At 36.6% G+C, this 25469-nt stretch overlaps 1 protein-coding gene across 2 annotated transcripts; it reads left to right on the forward strand.

Annotated features, from left to right (window-relative positions):
* The first annotated feature begins 722 nt into the window (after positions 1-722).
* Positions 723-21789, forward strand: ZNF404 (zinc finger protein 404). Of its 2 annotated transcripts, XM_059999566.1 has the most exons (5): positions 723-745; positions 1615-1685; positions 14762-14821; positions 15764-15890; positions 20038-21789. In XM_059999566.1, the coding sequence occupies exons 3-5, from the start codon at positions 14792-14794 to the stop codon at positions 21558-21560; spliced, it is 1680 nt and encodes a 559-aa protein (XP_059855549.1). In that variant the 5' UTR covers positions 723-745; positions 1615-1685; positions 14762-14791; the 3' UTR covers positions 21561-21789. The 2 variants fall into 2 exon arrangements, with proteins under 2 accessions (XP_059855549.1, XP_059855550.1); XM_059999567.1 differs by lacking the exons at positions 723-745; positions 1615-1685 and having other exon boundaries at positions 14618-14821.
* Positions 21790-25469: the final 3680 nt, after the last annotated feature.

Genomic DNA, 25469 nt, shown 5'->3' on the forward strand with positions numbered 1-25469 from the left:
ATGTGTCTTCGGCAAAAGTCAGCCAGACTCGGCCTTTTATGGAAAGAAAGGCAAGTTACTGGGCAGGAGGAATTTCGGGGTGGGGATGGAGGAGCGGGGAGGAAGTGTGCTTAACAAGTTTTATAATATCTCAAAATCTTAAACACAAACCATTTTCACATCCCCACTCTACGAAACAAACCAAACAGAAACAATCCCATACATGGTTACAGACACACAATGGGTCCCACAACATCGTACAGCATGAAAACGCGAACACACCTACACACGCCCAGGCGTTCTTTCTTTAAAACAAATGCATACTTAATGCCAGCTGTGCTCCTGGCGCTACTCCAGGTGATGATGCTACCTGGGCGTAAGGTAAAAGACTAAAGTCCTGTCCTCACAACTCACACGTAGGTAACCACCGTACCCAAGAGCCCACCACCGACTCCTCCTCCTCCTGCTGCACGCAGGTTTGAGGCTCTTAAGTCCCCAAGCGCCTGCTCGGACTGCTACAGTCTGGGCTCATATTCCACTCGCCTTTTCCACGTACGCAGGTCTACCTGAAGGCACAGTCCTCCCGAGGTCGGCTCAACCTCCGCCGCGTGCCGCCACACGCCTGCGCCTGCGCACTCGGAACACCGCGCACTCCCGGCGCCAGGACAGTTCCGGGTGGACTGCATTTCCCAGAAGCCACCGGGCTCGCATCAGCCTCGGTCCCTGCGTCCTCTTCCGGTGGCCGAGCAGCTGTGGTCCCTACGTGGTGAGTAGATCGTATCCAAAGATAAGAATGGGCGGAAGCTTCTATAGTCTCTCACTGCAGCTGGACTGGGACCCGCGGTGGGGGTGACAGGCGCTCAAGGCAAGGACGCTCTGGGCGCGGACGCATCTTCTCGGGCCTCGAGTCTCAGGCTCGTGTCTGCGTGAGCAGCAGAGAAAATTTGTATGCCTGTTGAGATATTTTTGTGTGTGTGTGTGTGTGTAGGTGTAGACGTGTCTCCGTGACAATGTGTGCGTTTGTGTGTCATTATTTAACTGGGCGATTGTGCTTATTTAACTGCGTGGCTTATGGATGAGCGAGAGTTGTGTGGCCATGTGGGTTGTCACTGGAACTCTTGGCTCTAGACTTCGCTGATTCCTCAGCCCTCTCCTCTCACAGCCACTTGGGGTCTGGCGCAGATAAAGGAGGGAAGCCAGATTCTGAGCTTTAGAATGGAAGAATGGAGGATCCCAGCAATTGATCATGAGATGAGATTTTCTGAAGCTGGATGCGGCCCCAAGACAGGCTTCTGGGAAGACCTGATAAGGTCCCAGGAGTAGGATACCCTCCTGGGAGGGTCCCCTTAGAAAGTTCCGAGGGGCCAGCTATGTTTCACAACCACAGCATTTCCAAAACTCTGGCCCCAGGAACCTGCTGTGAATTAGACAGATTCCACCCTAGACATCAGTGACGGGGCCTCTCTCACACTGGGAAAGGTCAACGCTGTCCCAGTCTCCTTCCTACTCCCATTTGGTTGTTTGTGGTGGACTGGGTAAAGGGGTATGGTCATGGAGGGAGGGTATTTTGTAAGTGAATGTGCTCTCCAAGAAAATCCTGATGTCTCATGATTGCCTTCTCTGTTCCCAGTGCAGCCTGTCTCGGAAAAAAAAGGATCCTGAGAGAGGAAAGAATTTTTGTTACACAACTAGAAGTTTAAGTTCAGGTGAGTTGGTGTTTCCTCATTATTCATAAAACACACTTTAACTTTAAAGGCATGTAATCCTTCTTTTCCTTCAGCTGAAATGTCCTGCCTGGTACTGACATATCTGTAAATCATATGGCCATGCAGAGGAATCACCCCGTCAGGGTCCCCAAGCCCTTCTCTCCATAATTTATTTAACCTGTGGCCTACTGTTAGCTATTATATTTCTATTTTTGACTAAAAATTAAATTAGTCTATAATGAACATCATTATGCATAGATCTTTATGTTCTATTATAGTCATACCTAAGGATAAATTTCTGGTTTTGAAATTTGAGTCAAATACCAGATATTTATGCTTGTATTCATTGGAACACAATGACAAGAAGATATAGTTGCTATCCTCAAATGACTTGTTATCCAGTAAAAAAATGAAATCAGTGGACCTAGAGACTGTCATACAGAGTGAAGTAAGTCAGAAAGAGGAAAAACAAGTATCATATGTTAATGCATATATGTGGAATCAAGAAAAATGGTACAGATGAACCGGTTTGCAAGGCAGAAATGGAGACACAGATGTAGAGAACAAATGTATGGACATCAAGGGGGGAAAGGGGGGTGGGATGAATTGAGAGATTGGGATTGACATATATACACTAATATGTATAAAACAGATAACTAATAAGAACCTGCTGTATAAAAAATAAATAAAATTAAAAAAAAAAAGAAATCAGGATAGGAATAAGTAAGATAGAGGATCTGAAATGCCACTGGAGAAATTCAGGTGACCTGCCTCAGGAGTTGATAGGAAGAGACATCATTTTGTTTATAGCAGCACTGCCAGAACATGATCAAATTATGAGAACTCTGTGAAGAAAAATGGATTTTACACCTTAGCGTTTTTATTCTAGTGATGTTAAATGCATAGTGACAGTAAATGCGACAACTGTATGCAGGACATCTTAGCTAGGAGGACAGGTTCAGAAGCAAAATAAATCTATCAATCAGGAATATATAATAGGAAGCAGCATTGAGACTACCATTAATGTATACAAAACATCATAGCCTCCAGTTTACACAGACATACATTTCTATAGACAAACAAATTAGGGTTGGTTCAAGTACTGGGAACTGATGGAAATGAAGTAAAAATTTTCAGTAAAAACACAGGAACTGTTTTTAGAACAGCATTGGTTCTCAAATGTAAGCTGCATCAGAATCACCTGCAGGGCTTGTTCAAATACAGTTTGCTGGGCCCCAGCCTCAGAATTTCTAATTCAGTGGGTCTGGGATGGAGTTGAGAATCTGCATTTCTGATAAGTTCCCAGAGATAAAATTTTGAGAACCTTTGTTATAGAGTGTACTAGGCTTTATCTTCAGGTTCAGGGATATTAAAGGGGGGAGGAAGAGGTGAGATTTTTTTCCACCTCTCTGGAGAAGAGGTTGCTCCTTTAAAAGATAAAAAACATATCTGTGTGTGTGTGTGTGTGTGTGTGTGTGTGTGTGTGTGTGTGTGTGAAATTAAGGAATGGCTATTGTTTAAAATTTTCTGAAATATACATTTAGGAAAAGGAAGAAAACCAAGGCTATGACACACAAATAAGCAATGTTAATAAATAGGTACATACATTTATATATTTTTTCTATTTATTGATTTCTGTCACTTTTTCTATATATATTGATAAGTACATATATTTTTATAAATATAATCGTATTTTCTATTTGTATGATTTTGTGCATTCGTAACCTGATTTTTTAACAATGTTATTGAGATGCAATTCACATACCACACCATTCAGCTACTTGAAGTGTACAATTTTATACATTTAATATATTCACAGGCTTGTGAAACCATCACCACAGTCAACTTCAGAACATTTTCATCACCCTAAAGAGAAACCCTATTCCCATCAGCAGTCACTCCCCATTTCCTGCAACTGCCCCAGCCATGGTGAACCACTTACCTACCTTCTGTCTCTATTAATTTGCCCCTCTGGACATTTTGTAGAACTAGAATCACACAATATGTGGTCTTCTGTGACCAGCTTCTTTGAATTACCATAATGTTTTCACTGTGATTCACATAGATTCATCCATGTTGTAGCATGTGTCGGAAGTTTCTTCTTTTTTTTTTTTTTTTTTTTTGTGGTACGCTGGCCTCTCACTGTTGTGGCCTCTCCTGTTGCGGGATGCGCCGGCTCAGCAGCCATGGCTCAGGGGCCCAGCCGCTCCGCGGTATGTGGGATCTTCCCGGACCGGGGCACGAACCTGTGTCCCCTGCATCGGCAGGCGAACTCTCAACCACTGCGCCACCAGGGAAGCCCTCTTCTTTTTTAAGGCTGAATAACATTCCATTGTATGGATATACCATGTTTTATTTATCCATTCATCAGTTGATGGACATTTGAGTTGTTTCTGCTTCTTAGCTATTATGAATAATGCTGACAGGAGCATTTGTGTACAGGTTTTTGGGTAGACATATATTTTTGTTTCTCTTAGGTATACATTTAGGAGTGGAATTGCCAGGTCATATGGTAACTCGTTTGAGGAACTGTCAGATTGTTTACCAAAATGTCTGTACCATTTTACATTCCCAACAGCCACATGTGAGGGTTCCAATTTCTCCACATTTTCACCAATGCCTGTTATTATCTTTTCTTTTTATTATAGCCATCCTAGTGGGTATGAAGTGGGTCTTGTGGTTTTGATTTGCATTTCCCTGTTGACTTATGATATTGAGGGTCTTTTCACATACTTACTGGCCATTTGTATGTCTTCTTTGGAGAAACATCAGTTCAGATTCTTTGCCCACTTTTTAATTGAGCTTTTGGTCTTTGTAACCTAATTTTTATACTGACATGATACTTTGAATATTTTCATTCCCTTAACAGTTTCTCAAACTTAGCATTTAATGACTTTAATATTTCATTACATGGACACATCAGCTGTTGCTGAGTTTAGAATGCTGAGCACGCCTGCTCTCCATGCTGTACCAATTCTATATCTTGATCAACTTCACTTCTTCCAATTTCTCAGGCCATATGGGAACTTAGGGCTTTGTAACTTCAGGGGTAGTGACGTTTGGGAATGTGGCAACAGTCTCTACTGATAACTGTACTGTCTCAGAAGAACTTGTATAAGGATGTGATACTGAAAAATCATAGAAGCAGAGTCTTTATGATCAAATCTTTAAATTCAAAATGTGATCTCTGGGGCTTTTTTCTTCCCTTAATGTGACCCTCTAGGGAGGTTGAAGTGTTTGAATTTCTGAGGGATTTGAGATTTAAGTGACTGTTCTACTCTATTTTCCTTGAGGCCTCATCACCCTGGTTCCGTGAATGGCTTTCCTTTGGCCTTTCTTATGTGGGACTTCCCCGCCCCTACACCACAGGACTGTGTCTGGATTTGTTGAGAGCTGCAGCATGCCTAAGTTCTATTTCTTTTATGTGCAGGTTTTTCTGTTTCCAAGCCAGGTGTAATTCCTGAATTGGAACAAGGAGTCCAGGCCTAGTAGGTGGAGAGTGTAGTGACAAGAGGATTTGTCCAGGTGAGTCAGGGGAATCCAGAAAAGGGAAAACTATGGAATATCAAAGTTCATGACTGATGACACAGAACCTTGATATTCCAGTATGAGACAATCAACTCAGAGACTTTAAGCCCTTGGAGAAAAAAAAGGCCTCATCATCATACCCCAAATATCACCATATTCATCTTTTATTTCACCCTCCAATCTCAAAGAGAGTGATTAGCTCTATTATAATTTTTATTATAGAAGTAATACATTCTCATACAGTAATTCAGAAAGTACAGAAAAGCTCAAAACGAAGAGACTACTGTAAACATTTTACTCCAAATTTTTTTATCCATCCCTCAATGCACATGCATATATTCATACATGTTATTTTACTTGTCATAACAGGGTAACACTTTGAAATATAATGGTTTTACCCATTATCATCAAATAAAGGTCTCTATCATTTTTTCATGGAAATATATATAATAAAGTATACATATCTTAGCTGTGCATATAGCTTAATGAATCTTTACATTTGAAAACACCACCCAAATCAAGAAATAGAGCATTTCTATCCCCTCCTGGAAGATGTGCTTATGTCCTGTCCCAGTTAGAACGAACCCTCCACCACAAGAAGTAAACATTATACTGACTTCTATCACTCAAGATGAGATTTGCCTGTTCTTGAACTTCATATAAATGGAATCTCTTGTCTCTGCTGCTTTTTGTCCAAAACTGAACTTTTGAGATTCATACGTGTTGTTTTGTGAATCAGTAGGTTACCCCAACCCAAGTGTTGTGTAGTATTCCATTGTATGACCTTACCACAATTTGTTTATTCATTCTTATGATGATGAGTTGTTTCCAATATTTGACAATTATGAATAAACCTTCTATGAAAATTCTTGGACAAGTCTTTTTGTGGACACATGTTCTTGTTTTTCCTGGGAATATACCTGGGGGTGGAAGTGGTTAACTTAATTTACACTCCGACTGCAATGTATGCAAGGTCTAGTTACTTCTCAAACTGGCCAATACTTGATATCGTCAATCATTTTAAATTTAACCATTCTGTTGCATGTGTAGGAGTATCTCATTGTGATTTTAATTTGTATTTTTTTGATAAATAATGTGAGCATCTTTTCATATGATACTGCCCATTTTGACATACTCTGATGAACTGTCTATTCAAATCTTTTGTCCATTTTTTAGCCTGGCTTTTGTTCCTTTTCCTATTGAGTTGTAGGAATTTTAGATATATTTTGAATACACGTCCTTTGTGTGTGTATATAAACCTGTGTGTATGTGTGTGTGTGTGTGTGTGTGTATGTGTGTGTGTGTGTAGAGAGAGAGAGAGACAGACAGACAGAGAAAGGGAATATCTCCTATTAGCCTGTAACTTCTTATTCACTTTCTTAATGATATCTTATAATGAAGAGATATTCTTAATTTTAACTGAGCTCATTTAACAATCTTTTTCTTTTATGGCTATCGCATTTTTGTTCTGTTTAAAACATCTTTTCCTGGGGAAGAAGGGACAGATCTTCCTTATGGTAGAATTCCAGTTGTTAAGTGTAGAAGGAAAGAGGGACATGGAAAATGGCCATTAGGCAAACACCACAGTAATCGTTGTTTCAGACGAGATCCACTGGTAGATGCTAAAACTAGAGGGTGAAAGTTTGACGAGAAAAAGGGTTTGCATAGTGTCAGAGGATTCCCCATCACCCACGATATTTATTAACAACAGAGGGAAAGGTAGTACTTTTCTAGTGGGGAAACCCATCAGAAAGCAGTTTCACCAAGTGATCAAGGTTAACATCATCAGTGATAAAGTATTGACATCATGAGCCCTTTCATGTCATACAGTGAGAAGGACAGAGCATCACTGTGGTACTGCCAAAAATGCAGAGCCTCATTCCAATTGTGAAACATCAGACAAACCAAATGGAGGGACGTTTGATAACTTAAATGATTTGTACTCCTCCGAAGTGAAGAGGTCATGAATTAGGTGTGATAGACAGACTTTAGGGTGACCGCCATGATTCCTGCCTGCTGGTGTCTATGCCATTGTATAATCCCCCTCCATTGGAGTGCAAGCAGGACCTGTGACTTGTTTCTAACCAATAGAAAATTGATGAGGGGATGTCAGTCCTGTGATTAGGTTACTTTATACGGCAAAAGTAAAGGGGTGTCGCTACTATGGTTACATTATGTCACATAAGACTCCATCATAGGGACTTTCCTGGTGGTCCAGTGGTTAAGACTCTGCACTTACACTGCAGGGGACGTGGGTTTGATCCCTGGTCATGGAACTAAGATCCCACGTGCTGCGAGGCACGGCCAAAAAAAACCAAAAACAAAACAAAAAAAGACTCCATCATAGCATACTGGAGCTAGAGACTCTGCTCGTGGGCTTGATGAAGTAAGGCAGTGTTGGACAAGCCCTTGCAAGAAACTGCAGGCAGCCTCTAGGACCTGAGGTCATTCTCCAGCTGACAGCCAGCAAAAAGTTGAGGCCCTCAGTCATCCAGCCGCAAGCGTATGAATTCTGCCAACAATCTGAATGAAATTGAAAGTGGATTCTTCCCCACTTGAGCCTCTGAATGAGAACACAGCCCAGCTGATACCTTGTTTGCAGCTTATAAGACCAGCATGAGGAGACCATCTATCGAAACTGTCCAGACTCCAAGTTCACAGAAACTGTGAGATAATAAATGTGTGTTGTTTTAAGCTAAATTTGTGGTCATTTGTTATGGTAGTAGTTGAAAGCTATTACCATAAGAAAGACTGTGGAGATTGGAAGAGACTGAGGAGAAATAACAGCTCAATGCAGTGTGGGATCATGTATAGAATCCTGGAAAAGAAAAATGACATTAGTGGGAAAAACTGGTGATATTTGAATAAGATATGCCATTTGTAGTACTGTACCAATGTTAATGTCCTGGTTTTGACCATTGTCCTATGTAAGATGTTCAAATTAGTTTGAGCGGTATATAGGAAACTGTACTACTCTTGCAACTTTTCTCTAAGTCTAAAGTAAGTGGAAATAAAAATTAAACCAAAAAAAAGAGAAAATTTTGCCTACCCCAAGATCATGAAGATATTTTCCTGTTTCTTCTTACAGAAAATTTATTGCTTTAGCTTTCACATTTAGGCCTATGATCCATCTTGAATTTACATCTGCATATGTGGTGGGATCAGGGTCAAAACCATTCTTTCCACACAGATTGCCAATTGCTCAGGCATCATTTGTTGAAAAGACTATCTTTTCTGCTCTAAGTCAGACTTTTATTGTTAAAAAAATGTGACTATATATGTACAGGGCTCTTTCTGGACTGTCTATTCTGTTGGTCTGTTTGTCAATCCTGTGTCAGTCCTGCTGTTTTAATTACAGTAGCTTTATATTATGTCTTGATATCTGGTAATGTACATTCGACAACTTTGTTCTTCAAAATTGCCCTGACTGTTCTGGATTCTTAGCATTTCCATATAATTTTAGAATGATTTTCTTAATGTTCTAAAAAAAAGCTGCTGATATTGTTTAGAGATGCATTGAATCACTAGATCAATTTAGAGAGAAGTGGTCATCTTAAAATAGATTCCTCCAATTCATGAACATGAAATATGTTTCCATTTATTTAATTCTTCTTTAACTTCTTTCCTTAATGTTTTGTTGTTTTCAGTCTAAAAGTCTTGCACCTCTTTTGTTAGATTCATTCCAAAGTGTTTTATATTTTTCATGTTTTTTATGAACTGTTGGGATTTTTAAAATCTCATTTTTCAATAGCTTCGCTTTACTATAATTGTTTGTTTTATACTGTGACCTTTTATTCAACAAACTTTCTAATAAATTCATGTATTCTAATAGTCTGTAGGATTGAAAATTTTTTTCTATGTACAAAATCATGTTATCTGCAAATAAATATAGATTTACCTCCTTCCTTCCAATCTTCATACCTTTCATTTCACTTTTTTCTCTTATGGTATTGGATAGGTCTTCAAATACAAAGTTAAATGGAAGTGGTAAAAGTGGAGATCCTTGCCTTATTCCTGAACTCAAGACATTAGTCCATATTTTACCTCTCAGTTTTATTCTGTAGATCCCCTTTATCAAATTAAAGAAGTTCTATTCCTAGTTGGCTGAGAATTTTTATCATGAACTGATGTTGAATATTATCAAATGGTTTTTCTGCATGTAATGAAATGATTGGTTTTTCTCCTTTATTATTTAAAGTTTGAAGATTATATTGATTGCTTCTTAAAAATAAAGTAACTTTGCATTTTGAGAATAAATCTCTTGGACATATATATCACTGGCCTCTCCTTGCTAATATTTTATTTAATATACTTGCATCTGTGTTCATGATAGAGATATATTGTAGTTTTCTTTTCTTGTAATGTCATTGTCAGGTTTTGATATCACAATTATGAGGGCCTCAAGACATGGTCCATTTTTATTTGTTTTCTAGAAGATATTGAGTTTGACTGGCATTTTTAATTCCTTAACTGTTTGGAGAATTTGCCACTGAAGCCTCTGGGCCTGACATTTTATGGGAAGGTCCTTAATTAATATAGATTTAATTTCTTTAATAAATATAACAACATTCAGATTTTCCATTTTTTATATCAGTTTCATTAAATTGTTTTCAAGAAATTTTAAAATTTCTTCTACATTTTCAAGTTTATTGTCATAGAGTTGTTCATAAAATTCTGTTATCAATTTAATAATGTCTATAATATATGTAGTGATATCTCCTTTTATAGTCCTGATATTGGCAATTTTTTCCTTGAACAGTATAGCTAGAGGTTTATTAATCTTATCTCTTCAATGATATAACTTTTGGCTTTATTGGTTTTTCTCTGTTATAGATCTGGGTTTTTTATGCCACTCATTTTAGTATGTTTTACTTTCTGTAGGCTTAATTTGCTTTCCCTTTTCTAGCTTCCAAAGGTAGATCATTGATTTTTAACCATACTACTTTTATAAAACATAAATTTATGTTTGGGTGAAGGGGATCAAAGAGTAATAAGAAAGGAAAATAATAAGTGGGCAATCATTATAAATGCTCATGCTATCTACTGGGAGAAAATAAATTATGGGTTTATTTGGCATTGTAGTAATTTGACAAAGGATTTTCATAATAATTTCACTACTAATTGATTTACTATGTCAATGTCTTTAGTACACCTAGTATTTACCAGTGGTGATTAGATAATGAATGGCATTTATCTGCAGCATTTGTAAAAACAAAACAAAAACAAAAAATATATATTTAAAACTAAAAATATCATTGTAAACATTGGTTTGACTGCATCTCACAAGCTCTGTTATGCCATACTTTTATTATCATTTAGCTCCAAATATGTTCTAGTTTCCATTATGATTTATTCTTTGAACTGTACTTATTTCAAGTGAATTTTTATATTTGGAAACATTTGAGAAATACCTGTTTTTGAGTTCCAAAATATACATTCTTTGATATTAATCCTTTGAAGTTTATAGATACTTATTTTATGGCCCAGAATATTCTGAAAAATATGCAAAGAATGTGTAGTCTGTATTTTGGGAGTATAATGTTCAATTGGGTCATTTTGGTTATTCCTGTTCAACCTGCTATGGCCTTGTTGATTTTTTTTTCTCTTCCTGTTATCAGTTACCAATGGAGGGTATAAAAAATCTCTAAAGTTAATTATAAACTTGTCCTTTAATTCTGTTGACTTTTGCTTTTGAAGCTATCTTATTAGGAGTATAAGGAATGTAGGATAACTGTTATATTCTTGTTGAATTGTAGGAAATATCTCTTTATTACTTATAATATTTCTTGCATTTAAGTCTATTTATCTGTTGTTAATATACCAGTGTGCTTCTAATTACTGTCTAATATACTTTTCCACTCTTACTTTTAACATATATGTGTCTTTAAAGTATGTTTCTTATAAGCAGTGTAATTGATCCTGTTTTTAATTTAATCTGAAAATCTTAGTTTTTAATTGCAATGTTTAGTCCATTCACATTTTATTACAGTTACTGATATAGTTTGGTTTAAATATGCCATCTTGCTATATGTTTTCTGTTTATCCCATTTATTCTTCATTTCTTTATTCCTCCTTTCCTGCCTTCTTTTGAATTAATCAGGTAGTTTTCATTATTCCATTTAATCTCCTCTATTAGCAATTTTAGTTGTGCATCTCTGTATAATTCTTTTAGTAGTTACCTGAGCTATTATAGGATGCATCTTTTTTTTTAACATCTTTATTGGAATGTAATCGCTTTACAATGTTGTGTTAGTTTCTGCTGTATAACAAAGTGAATCAGCTATATGTATACATATTTCCCCATATAGGGTGCATCTTTAATACAGTCTTCTTTAAAATATGGTTTTTAGGGGACTTCCCTGGCGGTCCAGTGGTTAAGACTCTCCACTCGAAATGCAGGGGGCACGGGTTCGATCCCTGATTAGGGAGCTAAGATCCTGCATGCTGCATGGCACAGCTGAGAAAAAAAAAAAAAAAGTAGGGTTTTTTAACCACATATCAAATAACATAAGAACATTTCAATAGTTTAAATCCATTTATGCTGATATTGTCATTCCTTCTTCCAGTAATACAATCTTCACAAAGCATTCTAGTTTTGGTTCCTTTAAACAGTCCATTTGTTTAGTCATATCAGTCATATATTTACTTGTCCACAGCTGTTCATTGCTTTTTGGCACATTCATGCTTCCATCTAGGATTATTTTCCTTTAGCCTGACTGCTGTCCTTTACTATTCTTGTATTGTGGGTCTGTTGATCAGAAATTCTCTCAGCTTCTGTTCAAAAAAATCTTTGTTTTACCTTCATTTCTGAAAGATATATTCTCCAGGCATAAGATTCAGAGTTGTCAGGGGTTTTTCTTTCAGCACTTTGAAGATACGATTCCATTTTTCAGGCCGCTAAAGTTTCTGTTGAGATAAGAACTATTTTTGTTGTTGTTTATTTATAACTGATGTCTTTTTTAAACTACATACTTTCAAGATATGTTTTTCAATTTTGTTTTTCAACAATTTGGCTATGATATGCCTGGGTAAGAATTTCCTTATTTTATCTGGTTAGGTTTGCTGAGCTTTTTGATTTATGTATCAAGGTATTTCATGAGATTTGGAATGATTTTGTCCATTATTTCTTCAAATCAATTTTCCGTTCTATTTCTTTTAGGTGTTCAATTCCACATTTTGTCTGTTTCTTGTACTTCTCTTACATTCAGCTCTGTTCTTTCTTTTCCTCTCTGCATAAGATTATTGTTAATTTGACTTTATGTTAATTAATACCATTTTCTGCTGTTAAATCCATCCAATACATTTAAAATTTTTGATATTATATTTTTATAACTATAAAATGTTCATGTGGGTCTCTTTTTTATGATTCTACTAAATCTCTATTGATATACTCCGTTTTGCATTCCATTTTGTCCATCTTTTCCTCTATTTTCTTTAGCATGTTAATCATAATATCTTCAAGTCCTTGTCTACTAGCTCCATTGTCTGGATCATCTTTGGGTTTATTTCTATTGAGATTTTTCTCTTGATTATCAGTAACTTTCCTGTTTCTTTGCATTTTTCGTAAGTTTTATCATATACTGGCATTGTTGATAATATAGAGACTCTGGATTATGTTATCTTCCTTTAATAAGTCTATGTCAGGGTTTCTCAACCTTAGCACTGTTGATATTTTTGACCAGATAATTCTTAGCTGTGGTGGGGGGCTTTCCTATGCCTTGTAGGATGGTCAGCACCATCCCTGATCTCCACCCACTAGTTACAGTAGCACCCCTCCACACATTTTGACAAACAAATATGTCTCCAGACATTGCCAAATGTGCCCTGGGGGGCAGGATCACCCCCTATTGAGAACCAGTGATCTGCGCAATCATTTTCAGTATCTATTTCATTTTCCATTATATGAATGAATACACTTTATTGAATTAACTACCCATCTAAGTACATTTAGATTTTTCTCCAGCGTTTTTTTTTTTTTCATTTTAACTAGTGTCTATCATCATATTCCTTTATACATCTCTAGGCACATCTTACAGTTATTTCCTTTAGGTGAAGTCTCAGAAACGGCCTTTCATCGTTAAATTCTTCTTATGCACAATTTTTCGTACATGTCTCAATTGCACTAGGTTTTCACAGGTTTATAGGACAGCATGAGAATGCTCTTTTCCCTACAGCCTTACTAATATGTGGTGTATCATCAACTTTTAAAATCTGACAGTTGAATACCTGTAAAATTGTACTATCTTTGTTGCTTTAAAACATCTCTTTAGTATATCTTTTGACAGGTGCTGTCTTAATTATTTATGTTCAGGTTTCATATAATGAAACAAAAAATCTGGGTGTCAGAGACAACAGTTCAAAAAAAAGTTGACTTTATAATTATAGAAATGTGATTGAAAACACCACTTCTACTTATAGTTTGTGATATGGGAAAATACCTTTACTTCTTTGAGCTTTTATTTCCTCATCTGTTGAATTGAGTTAATAAGTACATTTCAGGATTAAATGTTAATGTGTATAGCGCAGCTATCACATAGAAGGTTACAAATATCTATGTATTACTGTATGGCTTTAGTGAGTATGAATTCACATCTCCCTGTGAGTACTGGGTGGCAGTGATTCATGCCAGCAAGCAAAGTGGATCCTGATAGGGAAATCCAGGTTGGTCAGCCCAGAGGACCTTGGAGTCAAGTTCTGGCTTCACGTGGGCAGACAGCTTTATGGTGGTCAAGTGTTCCAAGTTGGTCCCTACTCTTTTCTGCCTTTTTAAAAAATTTATTTCTTTTTATTTTTGGCTGCATTGGGTCTTCTTTGCTGCGCGCAGGCTTTCTCTAGTTGCACCGAGTGGGGGCTACTCTTCATTGCGGTGGCTTCTCTTGTTGTAAAGCACGGGCTTTAGGCACATGGGCTTCAGTAGTCGTGGCACATGGGCTCAGTAGTTGTGGCTCGAGGGCTCTAGAACACAGGCTCAGTAGTTGTGGCTCACGGGCTTAGTTACTCCACGGCATGTGGGATCTTCCCAAACCAGGGCTCGAATCCATGTCCCCTGCACTGGCAGGTGGATTCTTAACCACTGCGCCACCAGGGAAGTCCCTGTTTTCTGCCTTTTGTCTGGCAGAGTCCAGGTCCACCTTGAGGACATGAAGGTTGTTGAAGTTTGTGTTGTATGGCCTGGTCTCAACCGTGGAAGGTAGGGCTGAATTGGGGAGGATCCGCTTAGTGTGACTGGACAACCCAAGCTGGGTACATCTGGCATGATCAGAATGAGAAATAGGCCAGAGGGGCGTGTCTGGATCTGGCTTTGGTTCAAGGGAGCCTCTGCTCTGTATCCACGCTTGTGAGGCTTGTTTCCCAGACACAGGAAAGGGTTTGAGTTTGTCTGGACTCTGTCTCATATCCCCTGACATGTGTTTATGTGTTTGGGAGGGCAGAGAGTGGGCAAGGATGGCGAGAAACAGGAATAAAGAAGAAAAAAGAGAGGCTCTCTTACCTTAATTTTGGGAGTTCTGAGCTACATTGGGTTTCAAGGCTTCTTTTTCCTCCCTCAGCTCTGGCTTCTCTGGACTCAGCTTCTGAGGATGATTGGCAGTTCTAAAACCATGGGCCAGGTAAGTGGATGTCTCTCCTTCCTGAAATATTACAATTTTAATTCAGATAATATTTCCATTCTTTATCCCAAAACCTCCTTCCTAGGAAAGCTGTATCTCAGCCTGTTTCACAGTTGCTGCCTTTACAGAGAAGGATGGTGTCCTCCCTATTTGCTCCCTTTTTTCAAACTGATTTTTCAGTTTTTCATCAAATGAGTTATTCCTCTTCTATATGTTCAGTCTTCTCTCGAGAGCAGTGTTGGAGCAGTAAAGGGGTGAAGTACCTTGAAGGAAGTATTTTAGCTTCCCTTGTTAGGTTTGTAGTTTCATTGTATAGAAATGGTGGTCCTCTTTGACCAGAAGAGGGAGAACTTTCTCCATAGTTTTCCAGGTAGATAAGGGAGAATTTGGTTTCGAATGGTCTCAGTCTCAGTGTTAGATGAGATCTCAGCTTTGAAAAGCTTTTAGGTTTGGGTTGAAATGGGATTGGTGCCTGCCTACAGAGAGGAGGGGTTCTGGCTAAGGAATCACTGAGAAGTGAATAGGGTTCTGAGGCCCATTTTGTAGGGGAAGAGAGATTGCTTGGCTTGAGTCACTCAGTGTTGTTCTGGATCATTCTACATTAGTGTGTTCTAACTCAAGAACCAGAAGTTCAGTAAGGGATTGTAGAAAGGGAAGATGAGAACCACATCTGGTGGATAATACTGAACTATGGGGAAGAGGTTAAAGAAAATTTTGAAAATTAAAATTAAATGTTTTGTGCTCCAACAGGATTCTTCAAGATTGGGTAGGGAATCTACTTCAGATATGCTAATTTATTTATTATTTATTCTGATCTACCCATGTCATGATCTTTAACTTCAGCCTACTTGTTTTTATATATCACCCCCTACTGCAACTCAATATTCCATCTTGAAATTTTTTTTCTACTTTTACAAATAATACATGAATTTATCATTTCAGGTGCCACTGACATTCAGTGATGTTGCCATAGACTTCTCTCAGGAAGAGTGGGAATGCCTAAACTCAGATCAGAGGAACTTGTACAGAGATGTGATGTTGGAGAATTATACTAACTTGATATCACTGGGTAAGGACATCTGCCTGAAGTAATGTAGAATCTGCTATCTGGAATATCCACTTTTTCTACTGTATATTTTATGCTCTGTGCTAAGAAACTAGCGAAATTTCCATATTCTCAAAGGACTATTTTGGGCTTTGTTAGATTGAAATAAGCACCTTCATTCAGCACCTAAATCTTTTTTAAAATTTTATTTATTTATTTATGGCTGCATTGGGTCTTCGTTGCTGCATGTGGGCTTTTTCTAGTTGTGGCGAGCAGGGGCTACTCTTCGTTGAAGTACGCAGGCTTCTCATTGTGGTGGCTTCTCTTGTGGAGCATGAGCTCTAGGTGCACGGGCTTCAGTAGTTGTGGCACGCGGGCTCAGTAGTTGTGGCTCACAGGCTCTAGAGTGCAGGCTCAGTAGTTGTGGCGCATGGGCTTAGTTGCTTCGCAGCATGACAGCACCTAAATCTTCTCTGTCCTTCATTTACCTTCCTACCTCCTTCTGATCCATCCTGCAGTTGCTTTTTCTAAATGACCAAAGGATTGAATTCTGGGAATTTTCTGCATAACTACTGGCAAAGAAAACAAATGTCAAATTGTGTGTATTTTCATAATGTCAATAAATATTCTATTTTAATTGCCAATCCACCTACATGGAGAACAGGTAACATAGAGTCCTGGTTTTCTCTTTATTACAGATGAGACTTTGTAATTTTTACAGTGGTAGAATGAGTCAAGATCATTATCTTTTTGAGTATTTTCTGTTATAGCAGTGAGAATGTTGGCTTTCAGTAATTTGATAGATTCTACTCAGAAGTGTCTTTGTTCAGTTTTTGGACAATACTTGACCGTTCTCTCCAGTTATACCTACGTTAGATCTTTTGAGAACTTCTCTCTCTAGAAATTCACTTTGATTGTCTTTTATAACTTCCAGTTACCTGTTGCAATTCTTTTATTTACTGTCCTTTTATTACTATTTTTTATGTTTTAATTATTTATTCTTATTTATTTATTTTTGCCTGTGTCAGGTCTTAGTTTCAGCATGTGGGATCTTTCATTGCAGCATGCGGGCTCTTCATTGAGGCGAGCAGGCTTCACCCTAGTTGTGGTGTGTGGGCTCCAGAGTGAGCAGGCTCAGTAGTTGCAGCATGTGGGCTTAGTTGCCCCTCGGCATGTGGGATCTTAGATCCCTGACCAGGGATCAAACCCATGTCTTCTGCATTGGAAGGCAGATTCTTAACCACTGGACCACCAGAGAAGTCCCTGTTTTTTTTTAAATTTAATTTATTTTATTTTTCTTATGTTGGCTGCATCGGGTCTTAGTTGCGTGCAGGCTCTTCGTTGTGGCGTGCGGGCTTCTCTCTAGTTGTGGTGTGCAAGTTTTCTCTTCTCTAGTTGTGTCACATGGGCTCCAGGGCGCATGGGCTCTGTAGTTTGCGGCACCTGGGCTCTCTCTTTGAGGCATGTGAGCTCAGTAGTTGTGGTGTGCAGGATTAGTTGCCCCGCGGCATGTGGGGTCTTAGTTCCGCAACCAGGTATCGAATCCACATCCTCTGCATTGGAAGGTGGATTCTTTACCATTGGACCATCAGGGAAGTCCCTCATCTGTTTTTTAAACTCTTCCATCAGTAGTTATTTTGGAATTCTTGTATGCCTTCATTGTTTGGTATCATCTGTGGGTCTACTTCTATTGTTTCTGTTTTTTCTTCTTGTTATTTGTCATATGGTAATGCCTCTCCAAGTTACTAGTAATAGTGATCCTGTGCTGGACATTGTGTACAAAAGAACTGAAGAGATTCTAGATAGTGGTATCTTCCGCCAGAGAGAACTTAACATTTTCCTCTCTGGGTCTGATAGAATAGCAGATATTAAGCTGGGTCAGTGCTGGTTTTCAGTTTGGTAATACTCAACTACCTCTTTTTTATCACTGTGCTCAGAATCAGTGAGTTTCTCTAGGGGAAAAGCGGTGGTAGATCTTCAGGGCTAATTCATCACTCCTTTAATGGCTCTTATCTGTTTGGATTTTAAATTTACTCTCCCAATGGATCTTTTATTTCCAGAAGAAATGCTGACAATTAATAAGCTAACCATCCATTTGGTAAGTTAGGAAGAGCACAACAGACTTAAAGAAAGTGGAAGAAAGGAAATAATAAAGGAAAGAACAGAAATTAATGAAATAAAAACTGAACATATAAAAGAGCAAGTCAAAACTATAAATTTGGTTATTTCAAAGACTTAATAAAATTGGTGCAACTCTCTCAACGTGAATCTATGTAAGAAAAAAGGGGGCCTCATTACAAATCCTGAAACCTTGAAAATATGATGCTAATTTTGATAAACATTATGCCAAAAACTGAAAAATCGAATGAAATAAATTATTAGAAAATTTTAATCTACAAAACAAACACTCAAGAAAAAAATTGAAAATATGAAAACTCTCACAAGCACTAAAGAAACTGCATCAGTCATCAAGAGCCTTCCCACAAATTGGAAGATTCAGGCCTGGATGGTTTGTCATTAAAGTGCAAAAGTTTGAACATGTAAGAATTTGGGGGAAATTTTCCCCATGACCTCTTATATGTGAATTCTGACAAAGGATAAAGCTACAGAAAAGTAAGAGATGACTAGAAAATAGCTACTTGAAAATACAGAGTATATTTATAATAGCTCTCTAAATATCCTTGTCTACTAATTCTATTATCTGTGTCACTCCTTGCTCTGTTTCTTTTTCTTGATTTTTCTCCTAGGAAGGGTTATATTTTCCTACTATTTTGCATGCCTGATAATTTTTGTATTAGGTGCCAGACATTGCAACGTTTACTGTGTTGGAATGCTGGATTGGGGGACTTTGTTCTGGGATTCAGTAAATGGGACTTGTTGATCCTTTCATGGTTTGCTTTTAAGCTCTATTAAGCTGGGTCCAGAACAGCTTTTAGTCTAGGGCTAATTTGGCCCCGCTACTGAGGCAATAAAGTGTGAGAGATTAGAGTCAGAGAGAGATAGTTGGTAACTGTTGCATAATTTTCAGAAATTAAATCATTATTTTACTCAGTTGCCTTCTCCACTGACCTTGATTTTTATCCTTACTTACCTTGATTTTCATCCAAGTTACCTTTTTTAATTCACTATTTTATTCTACAGTTCATTATTTAATACTTACCTTGTGGTAGAACTTGTTTTTCAGTGGTAGTTGAAAGAAGTTTTGAATTCATACTTGAGCTTTAGAATAAGAAAATAAATAGTAAGACAAATGAGACAATAAATATGTACGAGAGAAAAGCATCATGAAGACAAAGAATTAGATGTTGGAATATAGAATAAAGGATATGAATTTACTTACAGTTAGCAGAGCCAGCCTTTCTGAGGAAGTGATTTGTAACACCTGAAGACAATCATTTAGAGAAGCCACCTAAGAGGATTCCTGCAAGGTAAAGCATCCGTGTGAAGCCACAGGCAATGGGAAAAGTTGCAGTATGTTCTAGTAGCTGAAAAGATGCAGTGTGGTCAGATATAGGGGAAAAGATGTCAAGGGCTTGAAATGAATTTGTAGAAGTAAGACAGAGTCTTCTTATTTATGGTTATGCGCTTGGGTTTCACTCTAAGATAAAGACAGACCATTGAAAAAATTACATAGAGAGCCATCTGGTAGAGAATATTAAAAATGTAGATGACCAGGACCTACTCACAGATTCTGATTCACTCAGTCTCAGTGGATATCTAAAGGGTAGTATATACATACATCACGCCCTCTTTGAACCATTATTATAAAACTTCTCACTACACCCCTCCAGGTTGGCACACACAGTTTTGAGGACATTAGCCTGCTGTTGCCCCCTGTGCCTGGCAAAGCAAATAAAGCTATTCTTTTCTGCTTCAACTCTCTCAAAAGAGAAGGGTTGTATATGTAAGAAATTCCTGTGGAAATACTGATCCACAACTAAATATGAGAACTACTGATTTTTCTCTTTGCCTATTCACAAACTTTACATTCTCATGTTAGCTTTAATAATTTTCTGAGCCCTTCTTGCCTTTAAAAAATTTCATCACATTTTTTAGAATTTTATGACCCTTTTACTTCTAATGGATATACTTGTCAATTTATTCTTCTTCTTACTATATTTCCCCTTGTACAAGAAAAATAGCATTTGTTTGTTCTCTCATTTTCTTTCAGACATTGATTTCACAAGTGAGAGCAACAAATTATCTTCAGAAAAAAGCAGTTATGAAGTAAATTCATACCATCGGGAGACAATGAATAGAAGTAAAACCTTCAACGTTATGGCGTTTATTTTCAGAAATGACTCACAGAACAGAACTAAATTTGAAAGACAACAGAAACCTAAAATGGGATATTTTAATCACATGATATTCAGGAAACATATATCCCTTCCTCTACATCAAAGACTTCACACTAAAGAGAAGTCATATGAATGTAAGGAATGTAGAAAGGGCTTTAGGAAATATTCACACCTTATTGAACATCTGAGAGACCATAGTGGTGTAAGACCCTATGAATGTAAGGAATGTGGAAAGGTCTTTATAGTTCTCCAGCATTTTATTAGACATAAAAAAAGTCACACTGATTTGAAACCCTTTGAATGTAATGGATGTGAGAAGGCCTTTAGGTTTTATTCCCAGCTTATTCAACATCAAATAATTCACACTGGTGTGAAACCCTATGAATGTAAGCAATGTGGGAAGGCCTTTAGACGTCATTCTCACCTTACTGAACATCAGAAAATTCATATTGGTTTGAAACCCTACAAATGTAAGGAATGTGGGGAAACTTTTAGGTTGTACCGACATATGTGTCTCCATCAGAAAATTCATCATGGTGTGAAACCCTATATTTGTAAGGAATGTGGAAGGGCCTTTGGTCATCGTTCAAGTCTCTATCAGCATAAGAAAATTCATTCTGGTGAGAAACCATATAAATGTAAACAATGTGGAAAGGCCTTTGTTCGCAGTTATCTACTTATTGAACATCAGAGAAGTCATACTGGTGAGAAGCCTCATGAATGTAAGGAATGTGGAAAAGCCTTTAGTAGGGGCTCAAGCCTTCTTAAACATAAGAGAATTCATAGTAGCGAGAAACTCTATGATTGTAAGGAATGTGGAAAGGCCTTCTGTAGAGGCTCTCAACTTACACAGCATCAGAGAATTCATACTGGCGAGAAGCCCCATGAATGCAAAGAATGTGGGAAGACTTTTAAGCTCCACTCTTACCTTATTCAACATCAGATCATTCACAGTGATTTGAAACCATATGAATGTAAACAATGTGGGAAAGCCTTCAGTCGTGTTGGAGACCTTAAAACACATCAGTCAATTCATGCCGGGGAGAAACCTTATGAATGTAAGGAATGTGGAAAAACCTTTAGACTTAATTCTCAACTAATTTATCATCAGACAATCCATACTGGTTTGAAACCATATATATGTAAAGAATGTAAGAAGGCCTTCCGTTCTATCTCAGGTCTTTCTCAACATAAGAGAATTCATACTGGTGAAAAACCTTATGAATGTAAAGAATGTGGTAAGGCCTTTAATCGCAGCGATCGACTTGCTCAACATCAGAGAATTCATACTGGTGTGAAGCCACATAAATGTAAGGAATGTGGGAAAGCCTTTACTCGTTGCTATCAACTAACTCAACATCAAAGATTTCACATTGGCGAGAAAGTCTTAATGTAATGAGAGTCAGAAAGCCTTTAGCCATGACACATCCTTTAACATTTATCACTATTCTACCACCTAACGATATGGTAAAGATTAAATTATTTAACATAAAATATGATTGTTTGGAAGGGCATCTGGCACAGAGTATTTGCTTACTAAATCTTGTATCATTCTTTAATGATAATTACTAGTATTACTATAAATAAATTCATGTGGAAGGAAGACCCTGTGAGCATATTTTAAAAATCTATCACCACTCATCCATATTTCATTTCAGATAATTAATTCTGGACAAAATCCCATAGAATGTTTTAAACAAGAAACTTTTTTATTCAAAGCTCATCCCCCTGAAGATTAATAATGGTAAGAAACCCTATGCTTTTGAATATTCAGAATATAGCTGTTGAAAAATTGGAAAGTGGTTTGAAGAAATTTTTTTATAATAATTTCTATAATACAGATAACATACAATCCACATTCCCTACAACTCATGGAAATTAAAGATTAACAATGGGTAGCCAAAAGACAGATGTTGACTTGGAGAAGGTTTCCTCAAGTATTTGAAAAATGTTAAATTTACATAAAAGGTACAACAATGGTACAATGAAGGTTTATTTACCCTCCACCTATATTTAGTATCTCTCTCTCATGAAAATGTATATATACAGATTCACATATATTATAGATTTTATATATATATAATTTTGCTGTGCCTTCTGAGTGAATGTTTTAGGTATCACTTCACCTCTAAAAAAAATCAACATACAACTCAAAAATACAACTGCTAGATTTAAAGATTATCTTCTACATGACCACTAAGCCACTGTCACCTAAAAAACAACAGTAGACCTATAATATTCTGTAATATTCATCCCATTTACAGAATTCTCCAATTTTTTAAAGAATGTCTTTTGAAAGTGCTGGCTTTTTTTTTTTTAAGCCTAAAACCAAACTAAGGTCACATATTTTATATGATTATGGCTATTGAGTCTCTTTTGGTCAAACACTTATCCTCTACCTGTTTTGTGACAAACTTTTTGAAGACTCAGGAGAAGTAACCATGTAATGTTGCACATTCTGTATTTGTACTAATTTTTCTCTGAGTGGGCTTAAGTTGTTTCTCTATCCCTCGCATTTATTCTGAACTGGATGTTATGTCTAGAGGCTTGATTAGGTTTCAGATTAAACATTTTTGACATGATAACTTCATAGATAATATTGTGTACTCAATATTGTAAAATAACAGGTGGCACATAGTGAAGCTATGTTTGATCTCTTGATTCATGTATTGACCACCAGCTCTCTCCATTGTATCAGTACTAGTTTTTTGGGGATTTTTTTGTTTTTTGCAATTAAGAAGTAGCCCACAGAAAGTCACATCACCATTCCACTTGGAAATTTAAACAGTCTTGAGTATTTTTAAAGAAATTAAGACCAAAAAAAACACCATCATCTTTCATATTTACCCACATATTTACCTTTTCACATGATCTTCATTCCTTCCCAATGATCTAAATTTCTATCTGGTATCATTTCCCTTCAGCTTGAAGAACTTAATTTAGCACTTCTTGGAGTATATGTCTGCTGGTGGTGAATTTTCATTGTTTCTTTTACTGAAATGCTTTGTTCCTGAAGGATTTTTTTTTCTTGCTATAGAATCCTGGGTTTTGTTTTATATATTTTTTAAAAAGATATTATATCACTGACTGCTGGCCTCTATAGGTTATGAGAAGTCATTTGAATTATTTTTCCTCTGTGTGTAATGTGTCATTTCCCTCTTTGTGCTTTCAAGATTTTCTTATTACCTTTAGTTTTCAGCTGTTTGAGCATGATGTCCCTTGGTATAGTTTTCTTTGTGTTAATCCTTTTTGGGGTTCTCTGAGCCTCTGAAATCTGTACACTCATGCCTTTCACTAAATTTCAGAAAACTTTGGCCATTATATCTTCAGATATTTTTTCTGCCCTTACTTCTCCTTCTGGGGTTCCAAGTAGTCATATGTTAAATCTTTTAATATTGTCCTACAGGTCACTGGCTCTGTTATTTATCTTCAGCCTTTTTTTTTTTTTCAGTTTTTCAGATTGGATAATTTCTATTGCTCACTTACTCTTTTTTCTGTCCTCTCAATTCTGCTGTTAAGCTTATCTATCAAATGTTTATTTTCAGATATTGCATTTTTCAATTCTAGAATTTTTCTTTAGTACTTTTTTATAGTTTCTGTTTCTTTACTAAGATTTCCTACTTCTTCATTGCAAGCATATTTTTACTTTTGATTACAGTGAATTTTTTCTATGTTGATTCATCTAGAAAATATGTAAAATTATTTTCATTAACTTATTAAAAGTTTCAGTTTCAACAAATGTTCCTACCCTTTTAGCTAGGTCACAAGAAACGCTTTTCCTTTCCTTGGAGTTTCAGGTTTTGTTTGTTCATATGCAGCATGATATGGTAAGAAAACATAAATCACATTGTCATTTGGGGAGATTTTGATTATGAAATACTTGGCAAGTATTTCTCTTAAGTCTCAAAGTTCAAAGTATGGTAAATCTTTGTAAAACTCTGTCATCATTCAACCAATGCGCATTGGCAAAAAACATAAATAAATTCATTGTTTCCTCTTTCAACAGTTCCATAAAGTAATAATGATTCATAATATTTATGTGTATATTCTAAACCATTACTTTTCATACTGTGAAGAAAGCAATTAGGAAGACATTAGTCTCTTGCCTTAAAATTCCAAGGAATCCACATTTTTAGTGTAACATTGTCGGAGCACTATCCATTGTGATAGAAATTATTTTTTTTCATACCTAGTGGGAACTGTTTTTTGACATATATAAAAAATTCAAAAATACCTGTGCTATGAATCTGATTTTTTAGGCTGCAAATTCACAAAATTTCCTTTTGATTTGGAAGCCTTTTGTGATACAATGTACCCAGAGTATTAAATGGGCAGTATCTCATATTGTACAACTCATCTGAAACTAAAGAAGAATATGTGTAGCTTTACAAATTTTAAGTTAATTGATTTTTGATATTGTTAGAAAGAACTTGTATTCTAAGGGCAGTTGTTGGGTGGCTTAATTGAAGATTCTTTTCACTTTTTATAAAATATAATTTTTAGTCTTTGCTCATAAAATCATAATAAAATTTCCACAATTAAACTAATCATGTATCTTGCTATCTCTCCATCTAAAAGTTGATTCCTTTTTTTGGGCAAGACCCAAAGCCATTTTATAGCTAGACAGAGTTATAAGCTCAGATTATGTTTAAAATTTATTTAAAGTTTTCATTGCACACTTAATTCAGATTTTAGGCAACTAATTTCATCTATTCCTATTTGCTTATCAAGAGGAAATTTCTCATCAAATTTACTAGTATTTGCTGAAAATGTCTCACAATATTTTCCACTTCATTAACTTAAATGTTCTTTTTTTCCATAATCAAACAGCTTTTTTGATTTGCTCTGTCACAGCAAATTGCAATTGTCATTCATCATGAAATTCACAGTATATCTTCTTCCAGTCTCTTATTTTTAACTATTCTGGCCATAGTACTTAATCCACTTGATTCTGCATCAGTAGTATGCTTTCATTTAAAATTTTTTAAATGTACACACTTATTTTTTAAAACTAGAATGCTAATTTAAATTAAAGTAAGTTACCAATTATTTCCTTCATATCAGTGTAACTCATGTTGTCTTCATAAAATATTCAAATAAATACATCAATTTCTTGACACCAACTAGATCAGTGATGTGTTTATGTGTGATGTTAGACACAACATATACATACAACATGCACAGTATAATACAAAAATCTATGCAGTGCAGTGACTAAAGTGAAATGCAGTCTTACCAAAACAAAGTTGTCAGTGATGGGAAAATATCTGGCACTGCTTCCGTTTTTAAATTTAGATAAAATTTA

The sequence above is a fragment of the Delphinus delphis genome, chromosome 20, assembly GCF_949987515.2.
Source record: "Delphinus delphis chromosome 20, mDelDel1.2, whole genome shotgun sequence".
NCBI lineage: Eukaryota > Metazoa > Chordata > Mammalia > Artiodactyla > Delphinidae > Delphinus > Delphinus delphis.